The 22562-nt window shown below is 50.0% G+C and overlaps 7 protein-coding genes across 7 annotated transcripts; 4 read left to right on the forward strand and 3 right to left on the reverse strand.

The window, feature by feature from the left end:
• Nucleotides 1-543: 543 nt before the first annotated feature.
• Nucleotides 544-1552, forward strand: BDP81DRAFT_385200 (Rhodanese-like domain-containing protein). Its single transcript, XM_060586972.1, has 2 exons — nucleotides 544-744; nucleotides 815-1552. Exons 1-2 carry the CDS (start codon nucleotides 630-632, stop codon nucleotides 1162-1164), a joined length of 465 nt encoding a protein of 154 aa, XP_060439114.1. The 5' UTR covers nucleotides 544-629; the 3' UTR covers nucleotides 1165-1552.
• A 716-nt stretch (nucleotides 1553-2268) lies between these two features.
• Nucleotides 2269-2885, forward strand: BDP81DRAFT_139433 (uncharacterized protein). Its single transcript, XM_060581814.1, has 2 exons — nucleotides 2269-2705; nucleotides 2767-2885. Exon 1 carries the CDS (start codon nucleotides 2395-2397, stop codon nucleotides 2698-2700), a length of 306 nt encoding a protein of 101 aa, XP_060439115.1. The 5' UTR covers nucleotides 2269-2394; the 3' UTR covers nucleotides 2701-2705; nucleotides 2767-2885.
• A 2281-nt stretch (nucleotides 2886-5166) lies between these two features.
• On the forward strand, nucleotides 5167-6556 carry BDP81DRAFT_333027 (acyl-CoA dehydrogenase/oxidase; the record flags this gene model as incomplete). The annotated part of the gene is made up of 3 exons (XM_060585639.1): nucleotides 5167-5667; nucleotides 5724-6352; nucleotides 6406-6556. 3 exons carry the CDS (start codon nucleotides 5167-5169, stop codon nucleotides 6554-6556), a joined length of 1281 nt encoding a protein of 426 aa, XP_060439116.1.
• A 4493-nt stretch (nucleotides 6557-11049) lies between these two features.
• On the reverse strand, nucleotides 11050-13028 carry BDP81DRAFT_332977 (multicopper oxidase; the record flags this gene model as incomplete). Its single annotated transcript, XM_060585634.1, has 5 exons — nucleotides 11050-11359; nucleotides 11489-11673; nucleotides 11742-12501; nucleotides 12565-12692; nucleotides 12813-13028. 5 exons carry the CDS (start codon nucleotides 13026-13028, stop codon nucleotides 11050-11052), a joined length of 1599 nt encoding a protein of 532 aa, XP_060439117.1.
• A 1206-nt stretch (nucleotides 13029-14234) lies between these two features.
• BDP81DRAFT_475936 (major facilitator superfamily transporter) lies at nucleotides 14235-16197 on the reverse strand. The gene is made up of 2 exons (XM_060594756.1): nucleotides 15263-16197; nucleotides 14235-15192 (listed from the first exon to the last, which is right to left on the reverse strand). The coding sequence occupies exons 1-2, from the start codon at nucleotides 16187-16189 to the stop codon at nucleotides 14680-14682; spliced, it is 1440 nt and encodes a 479-aa protein (XP_060439118.1). The 5' UTR covers nucleotides 16190-16197; the 3' UTR covers nucleotides 14235-14679.
• A 1241-nt stretch (nucleotides 16198-17438) lies between these two features.
• Nucleotides 17439-19178, forward strand: BDP81DRAFT_454823 (pyoverdine/dityrosine biosynthesis protein; the record flags this gene model as incomplete). The annotated part of the gene is made up of 3 exons (XM_060592988.1): nucleotides 17439-17829; nucleotides 17888-18268; nucleotides 18328-19178. 3 exons carry the CDS (start codon nucleotides 17439-17441, stop codon nucleotides 19176-19178), a joined length of 1623 nt encoding a protein of 540 aa, XP_060439119.1.
• Nucleotides 19179-19683: 505 nt separating this feature from the next.
• BDP81DRAFT_454824 (uncharacterized protein) lies at nucleotides 19684-22450 on the reverse strand (the record flags this gene model as incomplete). Its single annotated transcript, XM_060592989.1, has 4 exons — nucleotides 19684-21141; nucleotides 21559-21837; nucleotides 21883-21958; nucleotides 22056-22450. 4 exons carry the CDS (start codon nucleotides 22448-22450, stop codon nucleotides 19684-19686), a joined length of 2208 nt encoding a protein of 735 aa, XP_060439120.1.
• Nucleotides 22451-22562: the final 112 nt, after the last annotated feature.

Raw genomic sequence — 22562 nt, forward strand, 5'->3', positions numbered from 1 at the left:
CGGATCGCAACGCAGATCAGCGCCTTAAGGGGTCAAGCCTCCATGCCCTTACACCAACCTCGATTTGTGCGTTGGCGGCCACCTTTGGCCAGCGACTGACTATTTGATTTTTTTATGTCAAATATTTAATGTTACCATGTCTTTGAGAGAAGAAGTCGTCTTACCGATTGGGGTGGACTAAAAACGGAGATGCACTACAGAACTCCGAAGCAAGGCTGACCTGGGCCCTAGCCCTTGACATTAACCAGAGGTTGAAGCGAATCAGGTAGCTCTAAGTTAGGTAATCATATGTGCTGAACTCAAAAGTCCAAAATCCCAGTCACGTCGCAGGCAAGTTCAATGTGTAAGTCCCCAGTGGAAGTTGAGTTTGAAGTCGATTGTGTATCCGATACTCAAAGAGCAGCAAGAACAGACCTTATGTAATCGTGCCGATACTGCAGGGATACCCCACCATGGTTGCGCGACAGGGATACAAGGTAGGTACTTGCCCCGCGTATCGAAGCTCCCCACCAAAAATCAAAGCTATCGCGATTGACTTCAAGACAATTCCGACGTCACTTTGCCATTCCGCGCGCCTGGCCGAAGAACGCATCTCCATTTCCTCGAGTCTCCTCCGCCGAACACGAACCATGGCGACTATCGGAAGTCTCCAGCGCATCACTGCTGACAAACTCTCCGCTCTTCTATTGGCAGAGCAGGCTGCAGGCACTTCGTCTGTGGCCGTCGTTGACGTTCGCGATAATGGTTAGCTCCTTTCCTGTCCCCGACCAAGCAATCCGCTTGATTGCACTGCTAACCTCTATTCTTCCCATAGACTACCTCGGCGGTCATATCAAAGGATGTATCAATATGCCCTCTAGAAGTCTCGATGCTAGGATGCCCACCCTCATGCGCCACCTCGAAGGCAAGAAGACGGTCGTATTCCACTGCGCCTTGTCACAGCAACGAGGACCCAGTGCTGCCCTTCGATATCTCCGAGAGCGCGACCAGACTCTCGCCTCCAAGGCTTCCTCTGGCTCGGCCGAAGACTCGGCAGCTGCGGAGCCACAGACAGTATACGTTCTGGTTCGCGGATTCGTCGGTTGGCAGGAAACTCACGGCGACGACGAACGATTGACCGAGGGATATAGCAAGGAACTCTGGAAAGATGGCTATTGGATGTGAACTTCTACAATGTAAATTCCATGCTCCCAAGTCACTGCGTGTCTAGGAAACGAAGTGCTTGGTTACTCATTGAGGGCTTGCTCGGTCTTCCGGGTGCGACTCCGTGTCTCATGGCCCATGGTAGCCATGTCGTACCGGCTTGCATAGAGGATGTCTGCCTTGAATCCCTGAGATCTAGCTCTTTCAGGCCAAGTGGTGATATGAGCTGAATCCCAAAATTCGTTCTGCTCAGTGATTGGAATAGGCTGGTAAAGGTACATCAGATAATCGAATGTTTGATGTCAGAACTCGCGTTTCTCGCCTTTGAGACGTGTCATTGGATTAGAATCTGGCGGTCTTATCTTGCGATCTCGACCACGTTCCGTCAACAAGAATCTCAAGACATGCACTCTACTCCTAGGCCAGTCCTAAAAGTCTGCAGGAAGCAAGTTCTAAGTCCACTTAGGGATCTGGCGACGAACTTAAACCTGTTATTAAGGTCCCCCTATGCTTCTGACTTCCTTTAGTGCCCGGAAAGGAGACCACCAAGGTGCCTTAGTGAACATGCTTAGACTTCAGGATTTTTGGTGTCGATCAAGGTACACCAAACCTTGAACTCATTCAACGGAGTAACATCAGCTCGTGCTATATATAAGGTATGTTCACATTCTATCCACTCGAGTTTGTACGTCGGAATCCCTCTACCTTACATCATTTCACCACACCACCTAGACTCACTCTGCAAGCCCGAAACACATTTCTTCAGTGCTCTCACTCAAAGATCATCAGACCAAGAATCCTTCACTAAAGGTTCAGCTCTATTATAACCACCACTGAGAAAGAGGCAGTCGCTGTGCATATCACGGGAGAGGCAGGTTGGATTATTGTCGCAAGCGTTGCAATGCTGACCTCTGAATCGTGGATTGCATTTGTTACTCATGCTGTTGTCGTTGGTGTTAAGAGCCCAGCCCTCGTGTGGCCACGTAGGGGTGATTTCTGTATATAGAATCTAAGCTGACGAGAAGAGATTTACAAGCGGAGCTTCCGCGGAGGTGGAGCGTAGGCGTAATGGAGCCCGCGCGGTCAATCGTGGCAGAATATCCGGGCGCTGGCCCGGATCCATTAATCGGGTCCAGCCCGTAACAGTTGGTGAACAGGACGATCGATTGGCAGGTGACAAGCTCTCGTTTGCTCAATTCGCAGCCATCTGGTGTCTGACGTTTCTCGGATTTTATCATCCTTTCGCCGCCGATGCTAGCCTATTGCATCGTAATCCTTTGTCTGGCAATCGTCGCTATTGTCCCTGGCTTCCTCTTCAGATCATGCGTTGAACCAGTCTGTGGTCCTTTCGCTTGCAGCAGAACTGTAACCGCGGCCGACGTCTTGTTTGCTGCCTTCTTCCCATGCCATTATGTCCTCGATTCCTGGCTGAACTACAGCATGTGGTTCATCGGAGACGAATGGAAAGACTCAAGCTCCGCGGAAGCATTAGCGCCGAAACCTCAGGATTCAGAGAAGGCAGTCGAACACAGAAGCGGCAAGCCAAACTTGAAATGATCGAGGTAAATATAATACACTTTCCCTGACGCAGTCTTCAGTAGGTACTTGGCTGACGGCACTCAGAGCACGAGACTTTCCGACAAATCGACATGTACACTTCGGCAAAGTGTACCTAAGATCCATCATCCTTAGAATTGAGCAAAGGTACATTTCAATCCAGTTCGGCATTGGCGATGGAGGGCTTCTAAAAGGCACATTTCTCGGACATGCTACCTTCCAGTATTCATTCACCCTATGAACACGAAATTGCAATCAGGCCAAGTGTCGGCCCCCCTAGTCAGTCGACATTGAGTATTAAGTACCTTAGTAACATTAACACTTTTCTTCTAGTCTTGTGGCCAAGTACCTGAGTATGAGTGTCGTGCCATCTTTATTGACTCCACATTTGAGTGATGTGCATTGTCAAGTCTGGCATATCGCCATCCGGCCAAGATGCCATGCTTTCTCAGTGGCGGATGGAACGGCAAATCTTTTGATTCCTAGTCGTGCTAGGGGGACTTGCATCTCCAGATCCTCGCTCTTACCCCAGGGCCCAAGGCGGAATTCGGCTTCGCCCCTGTCACCTTATTCGCCTTGGCCACGTTTCGAACTCGAGCCAAGCCATTGGCATCCTCGATTTCCGGGGATTTCAGCCAGTGTCTAGTGTGCAAAAGCGTCACAGGATCGGTTATAACTTAAGCCTGATCATGAGATGCATCCACGGTGTCTGAGCGATATATCCAGCCACAACTCTACTCGTGAACACAAGTCCCGACTTGCATCACAATTCCATAGACTCCACGGGAATACGGCATCACGGTTCGTGTTTGTGAGCCAAGAGACCAGTACTAGCACGCATTCCTTAGTCTTGGGTAGAGTAGCTGTTTGGCCCACACAACTGTTGACTTCGGCCAGACTGGAGGTGAATGAACCCTTAATTTTCTCAACTTCACTGTTCAATGATCGACATGCTCAAGATCGACTTGGCGGGGCCGCTTCCAATAAAACCTTGGCTTTGAATACAGATCAAATCCTACGTACCCTAAGTACCTCGATTCCATGAAATGGTCGTGTCAAACAGTCAAATGCTAAACCAAACACCGATTGCAGGCCATGAAGCAGGCGTGTTTCTTGTGCTACATATGCAGTCTCCTTCATTGGTGGGACTGTCAATTATCTCCAAGTGTCAGAAAGGGAAGGCTTTGAACTGTCCTTGGTTCGGATTTCATTTCTGCGCCGACAATGACTTTCAGGATTCCAAGCCTTCAAAACAGGAAGCTGCGTAAATCATCCAAGCATTCAGGCAGCCATTAAAATTTCCCGCGACTCAAAACTCATTGTAGGTGCCTTGAATTAATGAACCAAGAAATCATAGTATGAAGTAATCTGACCTTAGTCACAATGATCAATGCGAGCCATCTCGTGGAAATATACCGCTCATTGATGACGCTTCATAGTCTCCGGACTGAAATTTCTATAAATTCTCTCCATCGCAATCATTGTTAGGACGAGAATGCCACATCCAAAGCCCGGCTTTTTACATCTTGAAGCTTTTTACATCAGGTTCAACATCATTTAGACCAATGCTTAGCAAGATCGGAGTCCTCGCCGCCGCTCTTCTCGAGGCCCTTCCCACGACCTTAGCATGTTTGGGGTACGAGGGCGGTTTGCCCAAGGCCACTTCCAACAAGCACTAGTTCCTAGGGTAATCGATAAGTATAATTATAAGATAAATAGGGTTAATATGAGTGACTAAATAAGGTCCTATTATCAATATAACCACCCTATTTATCGAGGGGGCTAGCAGTTAATTACCTGGAATTTCCGGCTGGAAGTGGTATGTTACGGCCTAAACAGTTGGTCCTGTCATGGCGTAGTTATATAATGCAGAACAAGGGAAAATGATGCGGAGTCATCATTATCGAAGCTTTTGCTTTGTGCCACAGTTGGTTGCCTTGACCTGCTCGTAACATGGTAGTTATAAATAGCTTCCTACTATCCCATCGGGTGCTGAATAGCTCCATTTTTGCCAAGACCCAAATATCCACCTTTACCCATTATTACCCAGGGGTACTTGACGATACGTCATTTCACCCTATGCTCCTTTACCTATCATCACCGACTGTAATGTAGCTTTATGTATTGAAGGGGACTGCTGGTACTTATGGCATACCCAAAATCTATATGTAATAGAGGTACTTTTACCTTATTGGTTAACTTGTTTAACCTAGAAGCCCTTATTAGCTCTACCCCGCCCTTGGCGAAAGTGCTGTCCATCCCATCCGCACTCCATGGGATAAGAAGCAGCTGCCTCAAAAGCTTATGGGAGCTGTTACTCTCAACGCATCATCAGTACCGAGAGCCAAACTTCAGTAGACAATACCTTACTTCTTAAATATTCAATTGTAAGTAACTCCACGTTCTAATTTATTCACCAAGCTAACCAGATCAGAGTATCGGCTTGCGTGAGAGATTGCATTCAAAATGGTTCAGTTCAATCTCACCGAAGACCAAAAGGCTTTACGGACCAAAGGGGCCGCAGTTGCAAAAGAAGTCCTTGCACAAGCTTACGCGGATTACTCCAAGTACCCAGACCAACTCACGCGATTCCGAGCAACTCGGCCTTACTACGCCAAGTTGGTGAAAGCGGGGTTGCTCAAGGCATTTGTCCCCAAAGCCGCAGGTGGCGATGCGGATACACTCTTGGAAACTGCCTTCCTTTTGGAGGAGCTTTATGCAGTCGAGTCTAGCATTGTAATTCACCTGGTCGGCAGTGCTTTAGGACTATTGCCTCTGGTTCTTGGTGGTACGACTGGGCAGAAAGAGAGGTTCTTGAAGCCATTTCTTTCTGGTGAAGGCGATCCCCTGGCGAGTCTGGCTCACTCCGAACCAGGCGGCACTGCCAATCACCTTGAGCAAGGAGGGAAAGGTCTTGGAGTAACTGCCAGGAAAGAAGGGGATTTCTACATTGTTAACGGCGAAAAGGTAAGAAGCTCACATAATTCAGACCCTATAGCCATATAAGTCTGATCTTGCAATAGCTATGGACGACAAACAGTGCCGGCTGGGATGGCAAAGGAGCCGAACTTACGTGCCTCTGCGCACGCTATTCTGAGGACGGTGGCTCAGAGAAGTCCGACGTCAACCCTGTGGACAACTTGATGGTATTTCTCGTGACTCGAGAGGTCGTGGCTCAAAATACTCCGGAAGCCTTTGAACTTCTCAGCGAGCCTGAGCTTTTCGGGCACATTGCTGTCACCGGTCCCCACACCCGATACACCAACTTCAAAATACCAGCTGACCACGTTCTGTTTGCCCCTGGCAAGGCTGGGCCATACATTGAACAAGCCTTTGGCATCTCTGGAGCCCTAGTCGGGGCCATGGCAGTCGGCACCATGCGCGCCGCTTTCGAAAAGGCACTCGAATTCGCAAAGAACGATCATCGCGGTGGATCTATGCCCATCATTCAGAGACAAAGTCCCGCAGACCTGCTCATCAGTGCAAAGATCAAGATCGATACCTCCCGAATGTTAGTGTGGAAAGCTCTCGACAGCTTGGACAATGGTCCTGGCGACGCCAAGGCTCGATTTGAATCTTGCCTCACAGCCAAGATCTACAGCAGTGACTCCGCAGTCACCTGCGTGTGGGACTGCATGCAAGTGGTTGGCATGTAAGTCACTTCACTCTTTAATTTATTATCTGAACGTATTCTTACCTGACCAGGACCTCATACGCTGAAAGCGCTGGCTTCTCGCGCCTCTTGGCCGATGCGGCCGTTTTCCCCTTGTTTGATGGAGGCAACGTGGGCATCAGACGACGCCAGTTCCAGAAACTAATGTGTGAGGAAGGATATAAACCCTGGTCAAACCTGTAGTCATCATGATAAGAGAGGCACTATTGTTTCGTCATATCTAATCCTGCCTCCCTTCGGAGACTTCTAACACCAATCTAGGCTATGGAGATGACAAACCTCAAGCTGGGGGTCCCACTGTTAGCACACCTTAACCGTCCAGATTTTATCTATTCCATAATAGTGAAAGTATTAAAAGAGAATTTGGCACTACGACGGTCTGGATCCTCAATGGCGGCGTGATTCCTACCGATGTCATTTAAGTTTCATTGCGAGGAATTTATGCGAACAACTACGCAGCGACCGGCCCCCAATACGGCTACACTGCCTTGTTGGCATGACAATATTGTTCTAACTATCTCAAGTGTTCATTTGCATTCCACTTTCACCTACGTTCTGCTTTGAATAAATCAGCCTGTTCCAACCTCGTTCTTGTGTCACCATCAAGAGCACACCTGCAACCCAATCCGAATTCTTCGACAAGTCCGTCGTAATTTTTACTCAAGTCATGGATCCTCATTTGAAAGCCTGGTTCAATCACTCCGTGACCATGACCACCGTATTTTCCGCAGTCGTGCTGGCGGTTTCCTTTATGACGGCGGCTATCGACATGCGCGAGGATAGCATGGCACCAAACCCCCAATGTCCGACCAAACCAAAACTGCGTCTTATCTTCTGGCTTCTTCTCTCAATTATCCAATCAATCATCATGCTTCTCTGGATGGTAGGCTGCGTCTTGATTGTGCCAGTCGCGGTCGTGCAAATAGCTATTTACTGCCCCATCGCGGTCATAGGCTTCGTCATCCAACAGACAAGCGGGCACCATTATGCTGCAGGACTAGCTTCTTACATCTGGGATGCTGCTACTGGCTATGGAGTTGCACCTACAACTTTGAGAAAGCGCTCCCTTGATGCTACGGTCTGGCGTTCAGGTGGTTTTTGGTCGAGACGGCAGTACGAAGACCCCGAAGCACAAGAGCTGATGGACAAGTCTTCGTGCGAGGACGAAAACATAGAATGAGCCATGGAAGATCCTCAAGAGCGCATTTTTGAGCTTTTTAGGGCTTGGCAGCGACGAACAAGTTGTGGGAGGCGCTTGTGTAAGGTTGTTATGCTGAGGAATAGGCCATGGCACGGAATGGGATGTGACGGCTTAGCATCTAGAAAAGTGCAGCAAATGCGTTTGTTCTTCAAACAATGGCGTATAATTTTGTCGCTATTTTAAGGGTAGTAAAAGGCTAGTAGTAGTAGTAGTAGTAGTAGTAGTAGTAGTAGTAGTAGTAGTGGTGGTGGTGGTGGTGGTGTTTTACATCATCAGGAACAGGTACCCAGCTATCTATGTAACTAAGCTCCGATCAACCAGAGCGCTCTTTAGGCATACGATATACCGTACCGCTATAATAGCGTATAATAAGTTAAACAGTCTATAATATATATTTTTCTTCTCGTACCTAGATCAGTGGAATTTGATATTTAATCCCCAGGTTCTGTTTAATTTTAAAAAGCACGCTAGTAAGGGGTTCTTAGCTTGGTAGAGACAAATATGTCTCTAATAGCCCTACGCTATGTATAAATAGTATAGCCGTAGTAGAAACCCTACCTTTATAGGTATAGTTATCTATAAGAGCATTTTTATTTTTCCTATACTATCTCGAGTAAATTAGAAAATAAAAGAGTAAGAAAGAGGGGTATAATAAGGCCAGGGCCTAAAAGCGTCGGTAGGTATATAAGAGAGTTATAAGGTGCGGGATCTCGGACTCGCTATCTTTATAAAGAGTAAGCCTTATAGTAGCGCATTATACGCTCGAACTTCTCAAAAGTACCTGGGTCTTTAACTAGGGCATACTAATAAGCTTCGGCCAGGCCTTTTAGGGGCGGTAGTAGTCCCGGATTATCTACGGTCCTAGTAACCGGCTATAGCGCCGAAGTATGGCGGTTCTTTGTATAATATACTAGATAGGTAGGTAATAATTTCCGTCTATAGTTATATTTAAAGTCTCTATTATGCTAAAAGCGCCTATAGTAGGTATAGAAATAGCTATGGCTAGAACAAGTAGCGAGGAGGTGGTATAAAAGAGGACGCTTGTTACGGCCAGCTAGTCGTAGTGAGGTATGTTTGCAGAAGTTGAGGCTGCGGAACTGGTAACAGTAATAATCGAATGTAATAATGGGATGTAATAATGGGATGATTATTATATATAATTAGGTAGTTTTAGGTTCGTTATATCTATAAGGTAGGTAAGACTTTAGTGATTAATTATAGTCTTGTTAAAGAGGTTCTTAGGAAAGATAGTTGAAAGCGATCGTAAGATCTAATATGAAGTTAATTACTAAAGAAGCTATGAGAAGTCTGTCTTAGAGCCTTGGCTCGAGTCTATCTTATATATAAATCCTAATTCTAAATGTATCCTTTATTTCTTAGGTCACCCTAGATTATTCTAATTTAGAATAATCTTTTGGCCCCTAAGTTATATTACTAAGAGGTTAGAGGTAGGCAAAAAGAGAAAAGGTAAATAAGTTGAGGTACGAGTTGGGATAATCAGAAAATCAATTGTATTAATGATTATTCTATGATATGGTGGGAAAGTGTAGTCTATATATAATATAAATATCATATGTAATCATATGTAATCACATGTAATCACATGTGATGCTTAAGTCCGAGCATTAAGTTTATACGGGCATATGTGCCTGTCGGCGCTTTAACATGTATATGTAAAGCGTATTTACGTACGGGCTGTACATGCGTAAAATGTTACGAGCAGGACAAGGCAACCAACTGTGGCACAAAGCAAAAGCTTCGATAATGATGACTCCGGTCATCATTGTCCCTTGTTCTGCATATATAGCTACGCGCCCACAGTGACAAGTTGCGGCGGGCGTAATAAAAAAGCGTTGTATCTCACTAGATGCGTACTTCAGTTGAGCCTCTTATTACCATGTAACTTCTTAAGCACGTAACTCCTATGATACCTATATTTATAAATTATAAATATATCGTTAAAATCGTGGAAAATCAATAAGTCTAGATACATTTATGAAACATCTATAGCCCTTATATTCATTAAGATATTAATATTTATTTCTTATAGTTATAAGGTAGCTATTAATATACTAATTAACTAGCTTCTGGCGCTATAGAAGGAGCCGTAGGCGGCCGGAATACTTAAATAGGTAGAACTTACCGGAGACCTCGTAATTAAAGGAGATAATAAGCATTTAGATATTAGAAATCTAGTTAGGGCTAGGCCTAGCGACGTACTAATCCCGGGGAGCAAAGCCGGTCTGGGCCTTAATTTCTTTAATAATGACGCTTCTAGCCTCTGTTTAGAGCTCTAGGAGGTTATGGGTATTGAGGTAGGCCTATAAGACCTTAATTAGGCAGCGGGGGACGAGATAGGTCTACTATTTTAGAGGTAGGTCGATATTATTAACGTTAAGATAGCGCTATAATTATTATTTTTTCTAAAGGAGCTTTTACTTAACTTCCTCCGAGCTAGGGTATATAAAGAGGCCTATAGCGGTGTGTTTAACGTCTATAATATCTAATAAGGGTAGGCTAAGGTCCTATAAGATGGCCTATTTAAGTAAGAAGGAGTTATATAGTTAGGTTTTAAGGAGCCGTTCGGTTTCGATACGGACCAGGAGCTAAAGATCCGGGCCCGAGGCTACTTAGTATAGGCCACTTATAGGCCGGGGCATATTAGCTAATCGGCCCTAGGCGGCCGTACTAGCATAGGTTATACATATCCCTTCGGGTCTAGGTCGGCCCGGACTTAGGAAGAGGTAAGAGGTGAAGCTTTAGATAATAGACCGCGTAAACGGCTTCAGCTCCTTATTATAGAAGGTAACGATATTATCTAGTACCGTAATAAGGAGATAGTATATTATATTATATTCAAATTAAGCTACATTAGCGGGTTATAGTGCCGTAGCGGTAATAATAGTGGGTACTTTACTTCCCTACAAGGCACGAGGACGGGTTAGGAGGGGCGCCATTAGGCGCTATATCGGCGCACATAGGTATAAAGGAGTTAAGTAAAGGTCCGGTAATAAGCTAACGGTATAGTAAGAGCCTATAAGGCCTTTCTAAGGTCGTGTAGGTAATACGCCCGTATCTGGCTATAAGGCCATTACGGGCGACGAATTGGTGGTTTTGGGTATAGAAGGTGGTATTAGTAGGTGGGTGTAGGCCCCGGCAAGACACTAACAGTGGGTGTCTCACTCGGGTGATGCGTGCGGGAAGTGTCTTCCGGTGGTAAAAGGCTGACACGAAGCTTTTGTATCTACTCTCGGGTCTGACTTCGCGCTTGTGCGGTGCATAGTTGAAGAAAGAAGCTCATTCTACAAGAGCAATTCTTGGTTCATGAGCTAAGTAATTATATTAAGTGATTAGATGAGAGTATAAAGCAATCAACTGAACTCCTCGCTATGCAAAATCCATCATTTTTACGTCACAGCGACGCCCCCAAACACAAATTCACAAGATGGCAATCTTTTTGCCGAACATCCAGGTCTTATCGAAGCCCACTATCAAAAGGGAGAGCATTCTCGCCATGCAGTTGTCTATAGTCATCCCAAGCCGCGCAAACCTCGCGTACGTCGTCAGGGATCTTACTTTGCTGAACTTTCTTTGGCTTGACCAAGAAGTTGATATAGAGACCAACGCTAGCATGCCACGCAGTATGGCAGTGGAAACTCCAAATGCCCGGGTTTTTGGCTTCGAACTGCACAACAAGATTGCCGTTACGTCGGAGAAGTTCCGTGTCGGCGCGGGCCGGATTCTTAGGATACTTCAGACTGCCGTTGTAGAACCCGTCTGATTCGCTCAGGATCTGGAAGTCACCGCCGTGAATGTGCATCGGATGGATAGAGAAATGGTTGTTGAGGATAACACGAACATGGCGGACATCGTCAGGAATCGTGGCCAAGATGTGTTGGGGGTCCTTGAGATACTCGGCATGGCCATCTACCGCCTCGATGTACAAAGGACGGCTCCAGTCGGCTTGGAAAGTGACGTTGTTCATCAACCATTCATGGTTGCCGCTAGCGTTGGCTCGAAATTCGATGTCGTAGAGCAGTGTCAAGTCGGGCTTAGGAACACGCTTCTTATAAATCGGCTTTTTCAAGTGAAGATCAGGCTACAAAGGTAGCGTGGGTTAGCACGACGGCTTACTTGGAGGGGATATAGAACCGAGTGAGTACTTACATCACCACATGTCGAAGAGAAGTTTGGCAGAGCCGCAACGGTCTTGGTGGCTGGCACAATCGTGGAAGGCGTTTCGTCGTAGAAGACAGTGCCTAGTGTCTCGTTGACTTTCGTGGCAGCACATTGGATTCTCGAGCGCATGTAGTACGACCGCGTCGGGTCTCCATTTCCCTTTACGAGAACTTCAGCCCTCATGCCGACGCCGAGGATGATGTACTCCACTTCGTAAGGCTCTACGGGCACGAAGTCCATTGTGGTCACAATGAGCTTGTGGCCGTCGATGGAAAAGATCTGCATAGCTTCGACACTTGTGTTGATGAACCGGAGCTTGTGCACTTTGCCAGACTTGAATCTCAACGATGCGCGTGGGGCATTACTCTTGCAGGTCGTGTTTGCGGGAGCCAATGAGCAATTGAAGTGATTCATTCCGTTGATCAAGTGGTTGTTCGAATTGGGGGCGTAAACACTGGTATCGTTACTGGTCGATATGGCATCCGAGGCAATCTTCTCGTAAGGGTAGTGATAATAATCGGAGAGTGTAACAGGTCCTAAGTCGAGATCGTATTTGACGTGAGAAGGGCCGTAGATAACCATAGGACCCCACAGCCCTCCACCATACTGCAGTGCGTGATGGCCATGGTACCAAGTCGAGCCATACGTGCTGGCTCTCCAGCGATACGTAAAGCTTCCACCAGGTACAATGGGGCATTGCGTGATACCGCTGACTCCGTCCATGAGCCCAGTCCCTTGCTGGTGTATGCTACATACAACGTAAGCATGAAACCTCTCAAGGTTGTGTCGTTATTAAAGGTTGTTTACTTACCCATGCCAATGCATTGCTGTGCCTTCTTCCGGACCCGTGATGTTGTTGTGGACGGTGACCTCGACAATATCCCCCCAGTTGGCCTCAACGAGGGGCCCAGGGAACTGGCCATTGACAGTGAGAAGTGTCTGTTCTACAGGCGGTGATTATGATCAGTCACTGACCCAGAATAAGTGGTGAAAGTACTCTGCCTCGCTAGATCGATATGGAGATCGTCTGAAGGCAAAGTAAATACTGATGTAACGTACCAAATCCATCCGGTGCCAGGACAGCCCGTTGTATCGTCCATTCGTATTTTCGTACGACGCCAGTGTCAGGCACATTTTCAGGATCAGATTCGCATGTCCGGTTACCCCACGGCGGGCTAGCTTTCTTCTCGCTTGATTTGGCCCCCAGATATCGGGGCAGGCAGGTTGGAGTTGGCGCAGTTGTGGCAATACTCGCCGCAGTCCCCGAGAAGGCATGCACTGTATGCGTGATGCCCGAAAGGAGGCCGCACAACCTTGAGTATGTTAGTGCTGACGGAGAATAGGCACGGGTGGACATAGAACGTGATACCTCAAGGCCGTCAATACTGAAGGCTTCATCTTGCTGTCGAAAGCAGAAATCAAAGGCAATGATAGTTGGGTCTGGTAAAAGTGACAGTCAAGCGGACCAAAGAATGCGACCTAGATGTCTGCGTACGACTTATAACTGATGCATCAGAACTAACAACACTGCCATCTCACTGTGCAGTTCATCTATTTGAGAAGGGTCTCGACGGAATCCGTCGAAGCGCCTAGCCGGGCGGCGACATTCATGACCCCGGCGCATGGGGTTAGTTTGCCCCAAAGACTCACGCCAAGGGTAAAGAGAAAATAGAAAGCCGGAATCCCAGGGTCGTACGGTGCTTCCGAGGTGGCACGCTCGTGGCTTTCCCGTCGGGTTGGGCTGAACGTTGAACGACTGGAGAAGACGTCGAGCTGCATGTGGCTTGAAGCTGAAATGCCAACACTGGAGGAGTTGCCGCACGCGGTCAACGCCACAATACCTGACATGCATGGTTGCCATGCCGCTAAAGCACGGATCTGCCGGTACGCTCGTATACAACTGGTTTGCCAGTTTGCTTAATTTGATATTACCTACCTTATCCAATGGAGCCAGGGTCTGCTGCTGTAATACTTGTTTGCTGTCGAACTGCAATTTGCCTGACAATGAGTTGTTGCCGACAAGTTATATCCCTTACTGCAGCATGTGTGCTTAGATGGTCTCAGGCACCCTCGATTTCTTGAATTCTGGTCTCGGAAACTTATTAGCTCTGTGTCACTTCCGTCGAAGCGTGGCACCGCAGGGCCGGGTCTAGGGCTGTGGAACGAGCTAGGCTGACTAGATCAAGTTGAGCGAGTCAACTGACCGGCTGCGCAGCGGCTTCTGTCGAATGTTAATGGCCACTAGAACAAAGGATTTAAGGTAGGAGCTAAACGTTGGTTCGCATCGAATGATCTAACCAGAGATGTCAAGCTGATTGCATCCTGCATCGATTTCAGCAAAGAGCTGCCAACTATATTTCAGATGAACTTCTACTTTGGTTTTCTCTGCAGCGAATGGGACGCTTCTTCCAAAGACACCAAAAAAGCTAGCCCATTGGCGCCAAGCTCGAAACGGCTTCGAAGACCCTCTGGCCCGAATTCGTGGTAAGCCACAATAGCTCCGGGGTGCTAGCTTCTCATGCCTGGCATCTGGTGAGGCGACAGCTCCCCGGATTGTCAAGAATGTGCCGCAATTTCCGGGCTCGAATGGAAGGGGCTCGCTATCGGTCTAGGGAAATATGACTGCGGAGATGAGAACTCTTGGGCAGATTTTGATGCTACCGATGTCACGTGGGAGCTGGCGATTTGGGGTTCGAGGGAGCTGAGATAGATACGGTGGCAGGCAAAAATTCGGTCTTTGATCCTGTCTACTCTGAGCTCCCAGGCACTTATCCCGTGATATTCCAATTTAGAAACAAACGCCCTACGCCAACAACCTTGAAATCGAGAAACGCCGCCGAATGCTTTTGCTATTGCAAATGTGCTTTCATCAGATAAAGATGAGGTATCCCTAAAGAAAGAGAAAAGGGGAACGCAAGTGAAAGTCCTAAATCCGCCAGAAGTCCTTCTGTCCAACCTGCTTGATCTTCGCCAGTGCAACCAAAAGACCTCCCAACAGCATGGAAGCGCCAGCGAATAGTTGCGCATAGAGGAAATTGCCGTGATTCAGCCCAACAAGACTCCCGCCAATAGGAGGACCAGCGAGACAAGCAAAACTGACAACGGTGAAGACCATGCCGATCCGGACTCCGAGCTTTGACATGTCCGACGTAACCTCCCCCATGGAGGCCGTGAACAGCGTCTGCACTGCGTTGGCAGTGAAGGCGTAGGCAATGACCCAAACGTAGAGTCCAGCCATGGAGCTCACGGCGATCCAGGCAAAGACGTTGAGGCTGCTCAAGAGCAGTGATATGACGAGTGTTCTGAGAGGCTTGATGCTCTTGTCGGCGAGGTACGGGGGGATAAGTCGACCGATGATGCCCACGGCTGACATGACGATGAGGACAGTCAAGGCTCCACTGTCATCGAGGCCGAGCTTATTGCGACTGAAAAGGGGTACCTGGTGAGAAAGATGTCAGTTCACCAGTTCTGATAGAAATGCAAAGGAGACAGTCGGTGAAGGTACGTACATAATAGTATGCAAAGTAGACGCCCAGCAAGGCGAAGAACATGCCAATGGTGAATAAGAGATATGGCAGTTCCTTGAATGCTGACAGCTCGAGCAGGGGACCACCCTTGCGCGTCGCAGCCTTGGGTCGCGCAATGAGGTAAATGACGATGCTGTCAGCAAGAACCAGGAAGCCCATGGTGCGAAGCGTCCACTGGATTCCCGTCCTTGGAATCATCTCACGGGCGATGATGGTGAAGATGACGGCGCCGATGGGGGCACCGCAGGAACTGATTCCGAGCGCTAGGCCCCGCCTCTTTGTGAAGTATTGCGAGACCAGCCAGACGAGCGCGGTGAAGTGCATGCCGTTGCCAATACCCGTGGCGATGCCTTGTGAGAGGAGGAAGTGCCAGTATTTGCTGGAGAATGAGGCTCCAAAGATACCTCCGACTTGGAAGACGATGCCGGTGATCAATGTGATTCTGAAGTGACCGGCGTCGATGAGTCTGCCGCTCAGTGTTCCCAGTAGGAAAAGAAGGAAAATCTGCATCGACCCGATCCACGAAATATCCGAGGTTGAACTGTCTGGTAAGATTTTGACATATGATGCTTGGAAGACACCAAAGGCCGTAATGAAGCCGAAGCCGTCCAATACGAGCAGAAATGCGACGAGGACTTGGAGCCAGCCTTGGAAACCACCGTCTGGCCCGTCGATCGTGGGAGGTACGAGTTCGGCTTTTTCTTCGTCTGCTTGTAATGATCGTTGCTGGCCTTCGGAAAGACTCTGGCTTTGGGGTCGGACATGATGCTCTTCGTTACCCGACATGATTACTTGGTTGTGGCTGTAGGTTGTGGTGTGGGCGTGGTGGTCGGAAGGTGTCAGTTGATGGTGCTCGTCGTATTGCACGCTTTGGACAATGGGTAGAGGTGGGAGGTCTTTCTCCATCATGGTGATGTGAATAGTAAGCAAGTTGAACTTAGTAGTCTATCGAGCAAAATCGCCGAAGAATGGGAAGCAAGTCGAGGAATGAATATAAAACTCTCGATTGTGGATCAACTACTTACTACAGAAAACGAGGGGTTATCACGTCGACAAAAGGAAACCGAGATTCTCAAGACACAGAATGCTATACCGAGCCATTGGTTCTTTTACGGTAAATCGAAAATAGCTCTCAAAGTCTCCGGATACGGCATGTAATTGAGTTTACCAGACCAGCGCCTCGCTCAAGACGCCGGCGATGCCAGCTCAGCCTGGCTGACTGGGGCACACAGCAGAGATGACCGGAATGCGACGGGCGAACCAACAAGTTCTAGATACTTGATGATGGATCATTTTCCCAGCTTCACGAACCTAAAATCGGATAGGCTTAGCTCGACTACTTAGGCCAAGACTAATCCAGACGTGTCAATCCATTGGCCGGACTGCTCAGGGACTAGTAGCCGACAGCCATGTCAAGCCTCTTCAGCCAAACGACACGGTTAGGGCTAGGTTGTGTTACGTTCCAAAGCCTTCGAACGTGGGAAGTACCTCCACAGATTCATGGAGCCCACCAAGTTCCCATCTGCTCTTGGCAATCAGAGAATCAGGGGACGCACGCGCGAGGACTGGAGAAGCTAAGCATTCGTGCCCATCATGCCGGTATAGCCGGTGTTGATCTAGTCTCATCGCCGACACGAGGTAAGACAATGCCTTTGCCTCAAGCGTGGGACCATCAGGTGTGCTTATTTTGAGTCAAGTCAGGTAAAGTAGTTAGATCATGTAGAAGGGCAACGCGTGACCTCGGCTGCTTCTGCAGGTGCATGCAGACACGGCCACTCCCATGTAACGATGCATACCCGTGGCCAGATTCCAACCTTGGCTTGTGGTAGCTCAGCCTTGACGCCACAGTGCACTGCGATTCAAGCCTGGGCTTCGACAATGGGAAAGTTTCCGAGTAGCGTCGTGAATGCATGCGGCATACTACGAGATATCCAGATGGCATTCTCTAAGGAGGTTCCTGATCCAGGCCAAAGTGAATTTCAAGTATAAGAATCTCAAAGACCGGCCATGATTGTTGTGGATTATTTGCAAACCAGATCATCCTTCTCATATAATACAATCAAGCATCGTTTCCTTTCTCCTTTCTTAAGTTCACTGCCATCATCTTACGGCATACGCCCTTGATATCACATCTCTAATTTCTTCCTCAACCATCAAAATGGCCATCTCAGCAGACACCGTCCCCGTGTCTCCCACGGACGCCAAGAAGCCGGCATCCTCCACCGGGAAGCTCATGGCGAGACCGGTCCTCCAACTCCGTGCTCCGACATACAGACGCCCGAGTCTTGGTTCGGAGCTCAAGAGCCCCCTCAGCTCCATCTCTCCCCTCAGTGTCTCAGACTTGAGAAGCCCCCTCAGCCCCTTGAGGCAGATGCGCGTCGAGTTCTCCGACCTTGAAATCGGTTCTCCCATCGACCCCGTCGATTTGCAGCCTCCTGAACAGACTTTGAGGAGCCCTGTGAGCGCAACCAAGAGTCCCTTCAGTGCTTTCCATAACCCCTTGAGGAACGCCAGCATCGATGCTGTTATTGATGATGTCGTCGAAGGAGGTGAGTTACATGCATCATTCGCGCTTCGAGAGATGTCCAACTAACATTCTGGACGTAGATGCACCTACCATCACAGAGACACTCCCCACTCCTCCCCTTGAGCAGTCTACTGAGCAAGTCGCTCACAAGATTCTGGATGTTCTCCAAGCTTTTGGAAGACACATCATCCCCGAGGGCCAGGAGAACCACGAATGGCTTGGACGCAAGATGTTCCACGGCCGCGTTGAGGAGTACGTCAAGAAGGGAGACTCAGTCAAGATGATCATCCCTGCTTTCCCGTGGAAGAGCATCAACCGCACCGACAAGGTGACGGGTGTTCTTCCCGATCTCGGAGAGGACCTGGCTCTCGCAAGACTCAACGATCTCTGCGTCGAGATTGGCAAGGTCTACACCCACGGTGCCGAGGTCCACATTGCCACCGACGGTCTGGTCTTCAACGGTAAGCCTTTCCACTTCTGTACAGGGATATTCGAGCCCACTCACTAACTTCCCACTCAGACGTTGTCGGCATCTCAGACGATGAGACCTGGGAGTACGGCGCCACTCTCATGGACATGGCCGCCCAAAAGGGCTACGACGGCATCAAGCTCCTCCGCGTCATGGACTTCCTCGGCCTCACCAACGAGAACGAGCCCCTCACCAAGGAAAAGTACATGGAACTCGTCGACGAGAGCCGTAAGACCCTCGAGGCCCAGTTCGGCGACCCAGACAAGGACGTCCGCGCCATGATGGAGACGGACAACGACACGCTCATGACCTACCGCGGCTTCATCCGCTTCCTCGAGACGGACCTCCGCAACAGCCCCGTCGCAGCCCACGCCACCTCGGGCCACAAGTACCGCAAGGTCGTCAAGGAGGTCGCCATGAAGATGATGATGCGCGCCGAGTCCTTCACCAAGATCATCCTCGCCACCTGCCCCGACCACGTCCGGCTCTCCATCCACCCCTCCAGCGGCGCCGTCAAGCTCTCCATGCCGCTGCTGGTCGAGAAGCACAACCCCGACGGGTTCCCCCGTACCCCCTGGCACAGCTCCATCGCCGTCTCCCTGGACGGCGGGTACCGTTCTCTGCACGCCAAGGACGTCCGCGACACACACGACTTGGTCATGAGGGACGGTCGTCCTTGGTGCTTCCGCGAAAAGTCTGAGCTCTTTGATCTCGGCGAGGATGTTGAGATTGAGCACCTGTATCCCACTGGTATCGAGGTGCGTCCTCGCGAGGAGAAGAATGGAGAGGTCAGGCTTGATGAGGCAGCTCGCGAGAAGCTGGTCAAGCTTGCTCAGCTTCAGCCTGTCACCGTTGTCGGCTTTGAAAACGCGCCTGAGTTTGTCGTCGCGGGCCAGGAGTAGACGTAGTACCCGGTCTTGAGCTAGAATCTTGAGGGGAGGGCGGTATTCATTATTGGGGCATCATCAACGGTAGTGTAGCATCAGGCGTTCGTCCACGCCGCCATCAGCATGGAGAAGAGGCAGAGGAATGGGGTTGTCCTGAGGAGAAGGTAGCTTGATAGGCGCCGCTCGCTGCCGGGTCACACGGAGTCGGGAGTTCTGTAGTTGCTTTTCTCTGCTAATTAACAACGCCACAAAGGCAATCAAATGAGTAATACATCACACATTCTTCAAGCTCGGGCTGTCAAAGGTGGCTTACAATGAGTGATTCCACGGATGCTTGTGGTTGAGAGAGTACGGGGCTTCGATGGTCGAATCCCCATGATGGCTTCCTCGAATGTGACTTCCACAGATATCTCGGGGTCTGCAAGGTGGATCTAGTCGATCTTACCACGGCGACGGCAGATATGAACGGCCACACGATTCCGCACTGAGCAGTCAATCTTCTATTTGTTAACTTGGTATTCTACGCCCGGTCCTTAATCTCCCTTTTTATCTTTGTAATTGTTCCCGGTCCGCCGTACGTCAAGCCAGTGTACACCATGGCCACGCTAGCGCCCGCGTTGAGAATCTTGAGCGCCTGCTCTCCATTTGTGATGCCGCCTGTCGCGAAGATGACCTTTCTCGGGGTATCATTGCCCTCGATCAGATCGTAAAGGTTGCCGGAGAGGGATCCGTCAACGTCAGGAATGGTGGCCGCCTCCTCGGCCGAGCCGGTCTGGAGGGTCTGGGCATCGAGCTTTTTGCGATATCTTCCGACCAAGTCCAGAGTTCTGTTGTACATGGCGGGTCCCGAGTATCCGCCCGTCTCCTGCAGAGCCTTCTGCTCCTTGGCGGTAAGCTTGACGCCCTGGGGAACGATGCCAGTGCGACGGTTGGTGGTGTTGCCCACGATGACGCCGTCGACACCGCTGCTGCAGACGGCCTGGACAATGCCCTCGAGTTGGGTATCCTCCTCCTCATCAGGGGAAACCTTGACCATGACCTTGGGGGGAACCTTGCGGTCCACCTTGCGAGCTTCCTGAACGACAGCGCTCAACAACCTCGTCAAAGGTTCCGTGGCCTGCAAATCGCGGAGGCCAGGGGTGTTGGGGCTGCTGACGTTGACCACCAGGATATCGGCATACCTAGCAAGACGCTGCACGCAGTAGACGTAGTCCTGAGCGACGGCATTGACATCCTTTTGGTCCGTCTCCTTGTTCTTGGCAATCTGCACAGCCAGCAGTCTGCCGGGGAGCAAACTGCCAGCAGGAACACCGGCCTCGCCATCCAAAACCTCCTGCTCCGTCGCGCCAACCTTGCGAGCAAACTTGCGCACGCGCTCCCTCAGTGTAATGGCCATGCTGTCGGCACCTCGCGAGTTGAGACCGTATCGGTTGATCATGCCGTCGAGACTGGGGACGCGGAATACGCGAGGGCGGGGGTTGCCGTCCTGCGGGCGAGGCGTGCAGCCACCGACCTCGACGATGCCGGCACCGAGGGCGAAGAGGGCGTCAGGGATGTCGGCGTGCTTGTCAAGACCGGCGCTGATGCCAATGGGGTTGGTCAACTTCATGCCGTAGACTTCGGTCGCCAGAGCAGGATGTTCGGCAAGGGTTCTGTCGCGCTCGCGGATGTGCAGACCGAGATCGTAGAGGGTCTTCATCATGCCTGTGCCGGCGTGGTGGGCGTCCTCGGCGTCGCTCCAGGTAAAGCGCATCAAGATGGGCGCCAATCCGTGGATCGAGGCTCTCGTGTCGGTGACATAGAGGTAGGAGATGTAGAGGGACCCGGCAAGGGCAATGCTGTATAGGCCAGTCTTCAGACCCGAGCCGGCCTGGGATTCTGTCGAGGAGCCGGTGCCGGTAGATGCATGACGTCGAGGGATGTTGCTAGGGAGTCTGGGACGGACGATGGCAGGATTTCTGACGGTTCGGAGGGCGGACTGCACGCGGCAGGATCGCATGCAGATGGATGCCATTGCAGAGAAGAGTTGCCGGTCCTAGCCAGCACTCAATGGCTCAGCGTTGGGGTGGATTTGAGAGTTGTGATCTGGACGAGGTCAAGGGCCCCAAGGCGGAATGGGCGCGAAGTTTGGGTTGCACATTTGGCGTCGCTCTGGTACGGGAGGACAGTGTGAAGACAGTACCAATAGACACGGTACAAGGTCTAGGGTATTTTTCTAAGAATAAAATCGTATCAGATCATGACGTTCTCCATGTCTCTATGGTCCGTCTCCGTCTCCGTCTAGCCCAAACGCCGTCCCTATGCACTACAAAAGAAAATAATGCTGTCAAAGAACGTCTAGGATATCTATGCTTTCCCGCCCCTCTCGTCTCTGTCTTTAAGCCTCCATATTTACCGCCCTCTCAGGAGCAGCGATGGCCTGCACCGCATGCGTTCTCTCTTGGACTTCCTCTGCCTCCTCGACGACTTCAGCCTGTCTGTTCAAGAAGCTCAGATAGGTCTGCCACCCAACTGCGATCACGCCCGAGAAGACGCTACGATACTCCATCGGGATGAAAGAGAAGCTGAAGGCCGTCACTGCTGGCCACAGCTTGCACGAGTTGACGATGCTCACGGGCACACATTGTCGGATACGGTCGATGATTTGATCAAAGTTGTCGCCAGCCAGGAACGACTGCATGCCGAAGAAATACGAGTTGAATATGGGTGTAAAACACACCTGGTTCACCACGACCTTGGTGGCTAGCGAGAGGAGTCGCGAGGCGTAGTTGAAGTTTTGGGAGAGAAATATGAACCTGTCGCAAACAAGGCTGTATCAGTCGCTATCCGAACAATCGAAGCCCATGCGAGAGCCGGGAGCACGATGACGAGCACGAGGACGACCAGACCTACCACTTATAACTGGGAATAGAGGAAATGGCGCCAATGATCAAGGAGCGCATCGTCCGCTCGGGGTTGTAGTCGTTGCCGCTCATGTTCTGGGCCGAGAGGTCGGCGCAAAAGTAGATGACCAGAGAGCTGATGAACTGCGTCGTCAGAGGTCTCTTGCGCTGGGCTCGGGCATAACCCTCTCCGGCGCGGGTCAAGGGTCCGAGGCGCTGCCATAACGGGATCGTCGTGATGGTGTTTGGCACGGGAATAGGATCCTCTGCCCTCTTCGGCTTGGGTGCTTCGGAGCTGGAGTTGGCGCGGCGCTGTTGCTGCTGTGCCAAGCGGTTGCGCAGTCCTTGGGCTCCGGGTGTTTGGCGGCGCAAGAACACTCGGAACAGTGTTGTGGTCGTGGCCATGCTCGCTTCGGTTCGGTTTGAGGAATTTCGGTAGGTGTTATTGAGGGATCATAGTCGAGGGTGTCGAGGGAGAGATTTGCAATGCGCCTCTTCGTCCAAGGTAGATTACTCT

The sequence above is a fragment of the Colletotrichum phormii genome (genome assembly GCF_030913505.1).
Source record: "Colletotrichum phormii strain CBS 102054 chromosome Unknown BDP81scaffold_31, whole genome shotgun sequence".
Classification (NCBI taxonomy): Eukaryota; Fungi; Ascomycota; class Sordariomycetes; order Glomerellales; family Glomerellaceae; genus Colletotrichum; species Colletotrichum phormii.

Excerpts from the sequence above, each read along its gene's own strand:
- BDP81DRAFT_385200 (XM_060586972.1), top strand. The coding sequence starts at position 630 with ATGGCGACTATCGGAAGTCTCCAGCGCATCACTGCTGACAAACTCTCC. Across the intron at positions 745-814 it reads CGTTGACGTTCGCGATAATG|ACTACCTCGGCGGTCATATC; the intron begins GTTAGCTCCTTT and ends TTCTTCCCATAG.
- BDP81DRAFT_475936 (XM_060594756.1), bottom strand. The coding sequence starts at position 16,189 with ATGATGGAGAAAGACCTCCCACCTCTACCCATTGTCCAAAGCGTGCAA. Across the intron at positions 15,193-15,262 it reads TCTACTTTGCATACTATTAT|GTACCCCTTTTCAGTCGCAA; the intron begins GTACGTACCTTC and ends CTTTCTCACCAG.
- BDP81DRAFT_139433 (XM_060581814.1), top strand. The coding sequence starts at position 2,395 with ATGCTAGCCTATTGCATCGTAATCCTTTGTCTGGCAATCGTCGCTATT.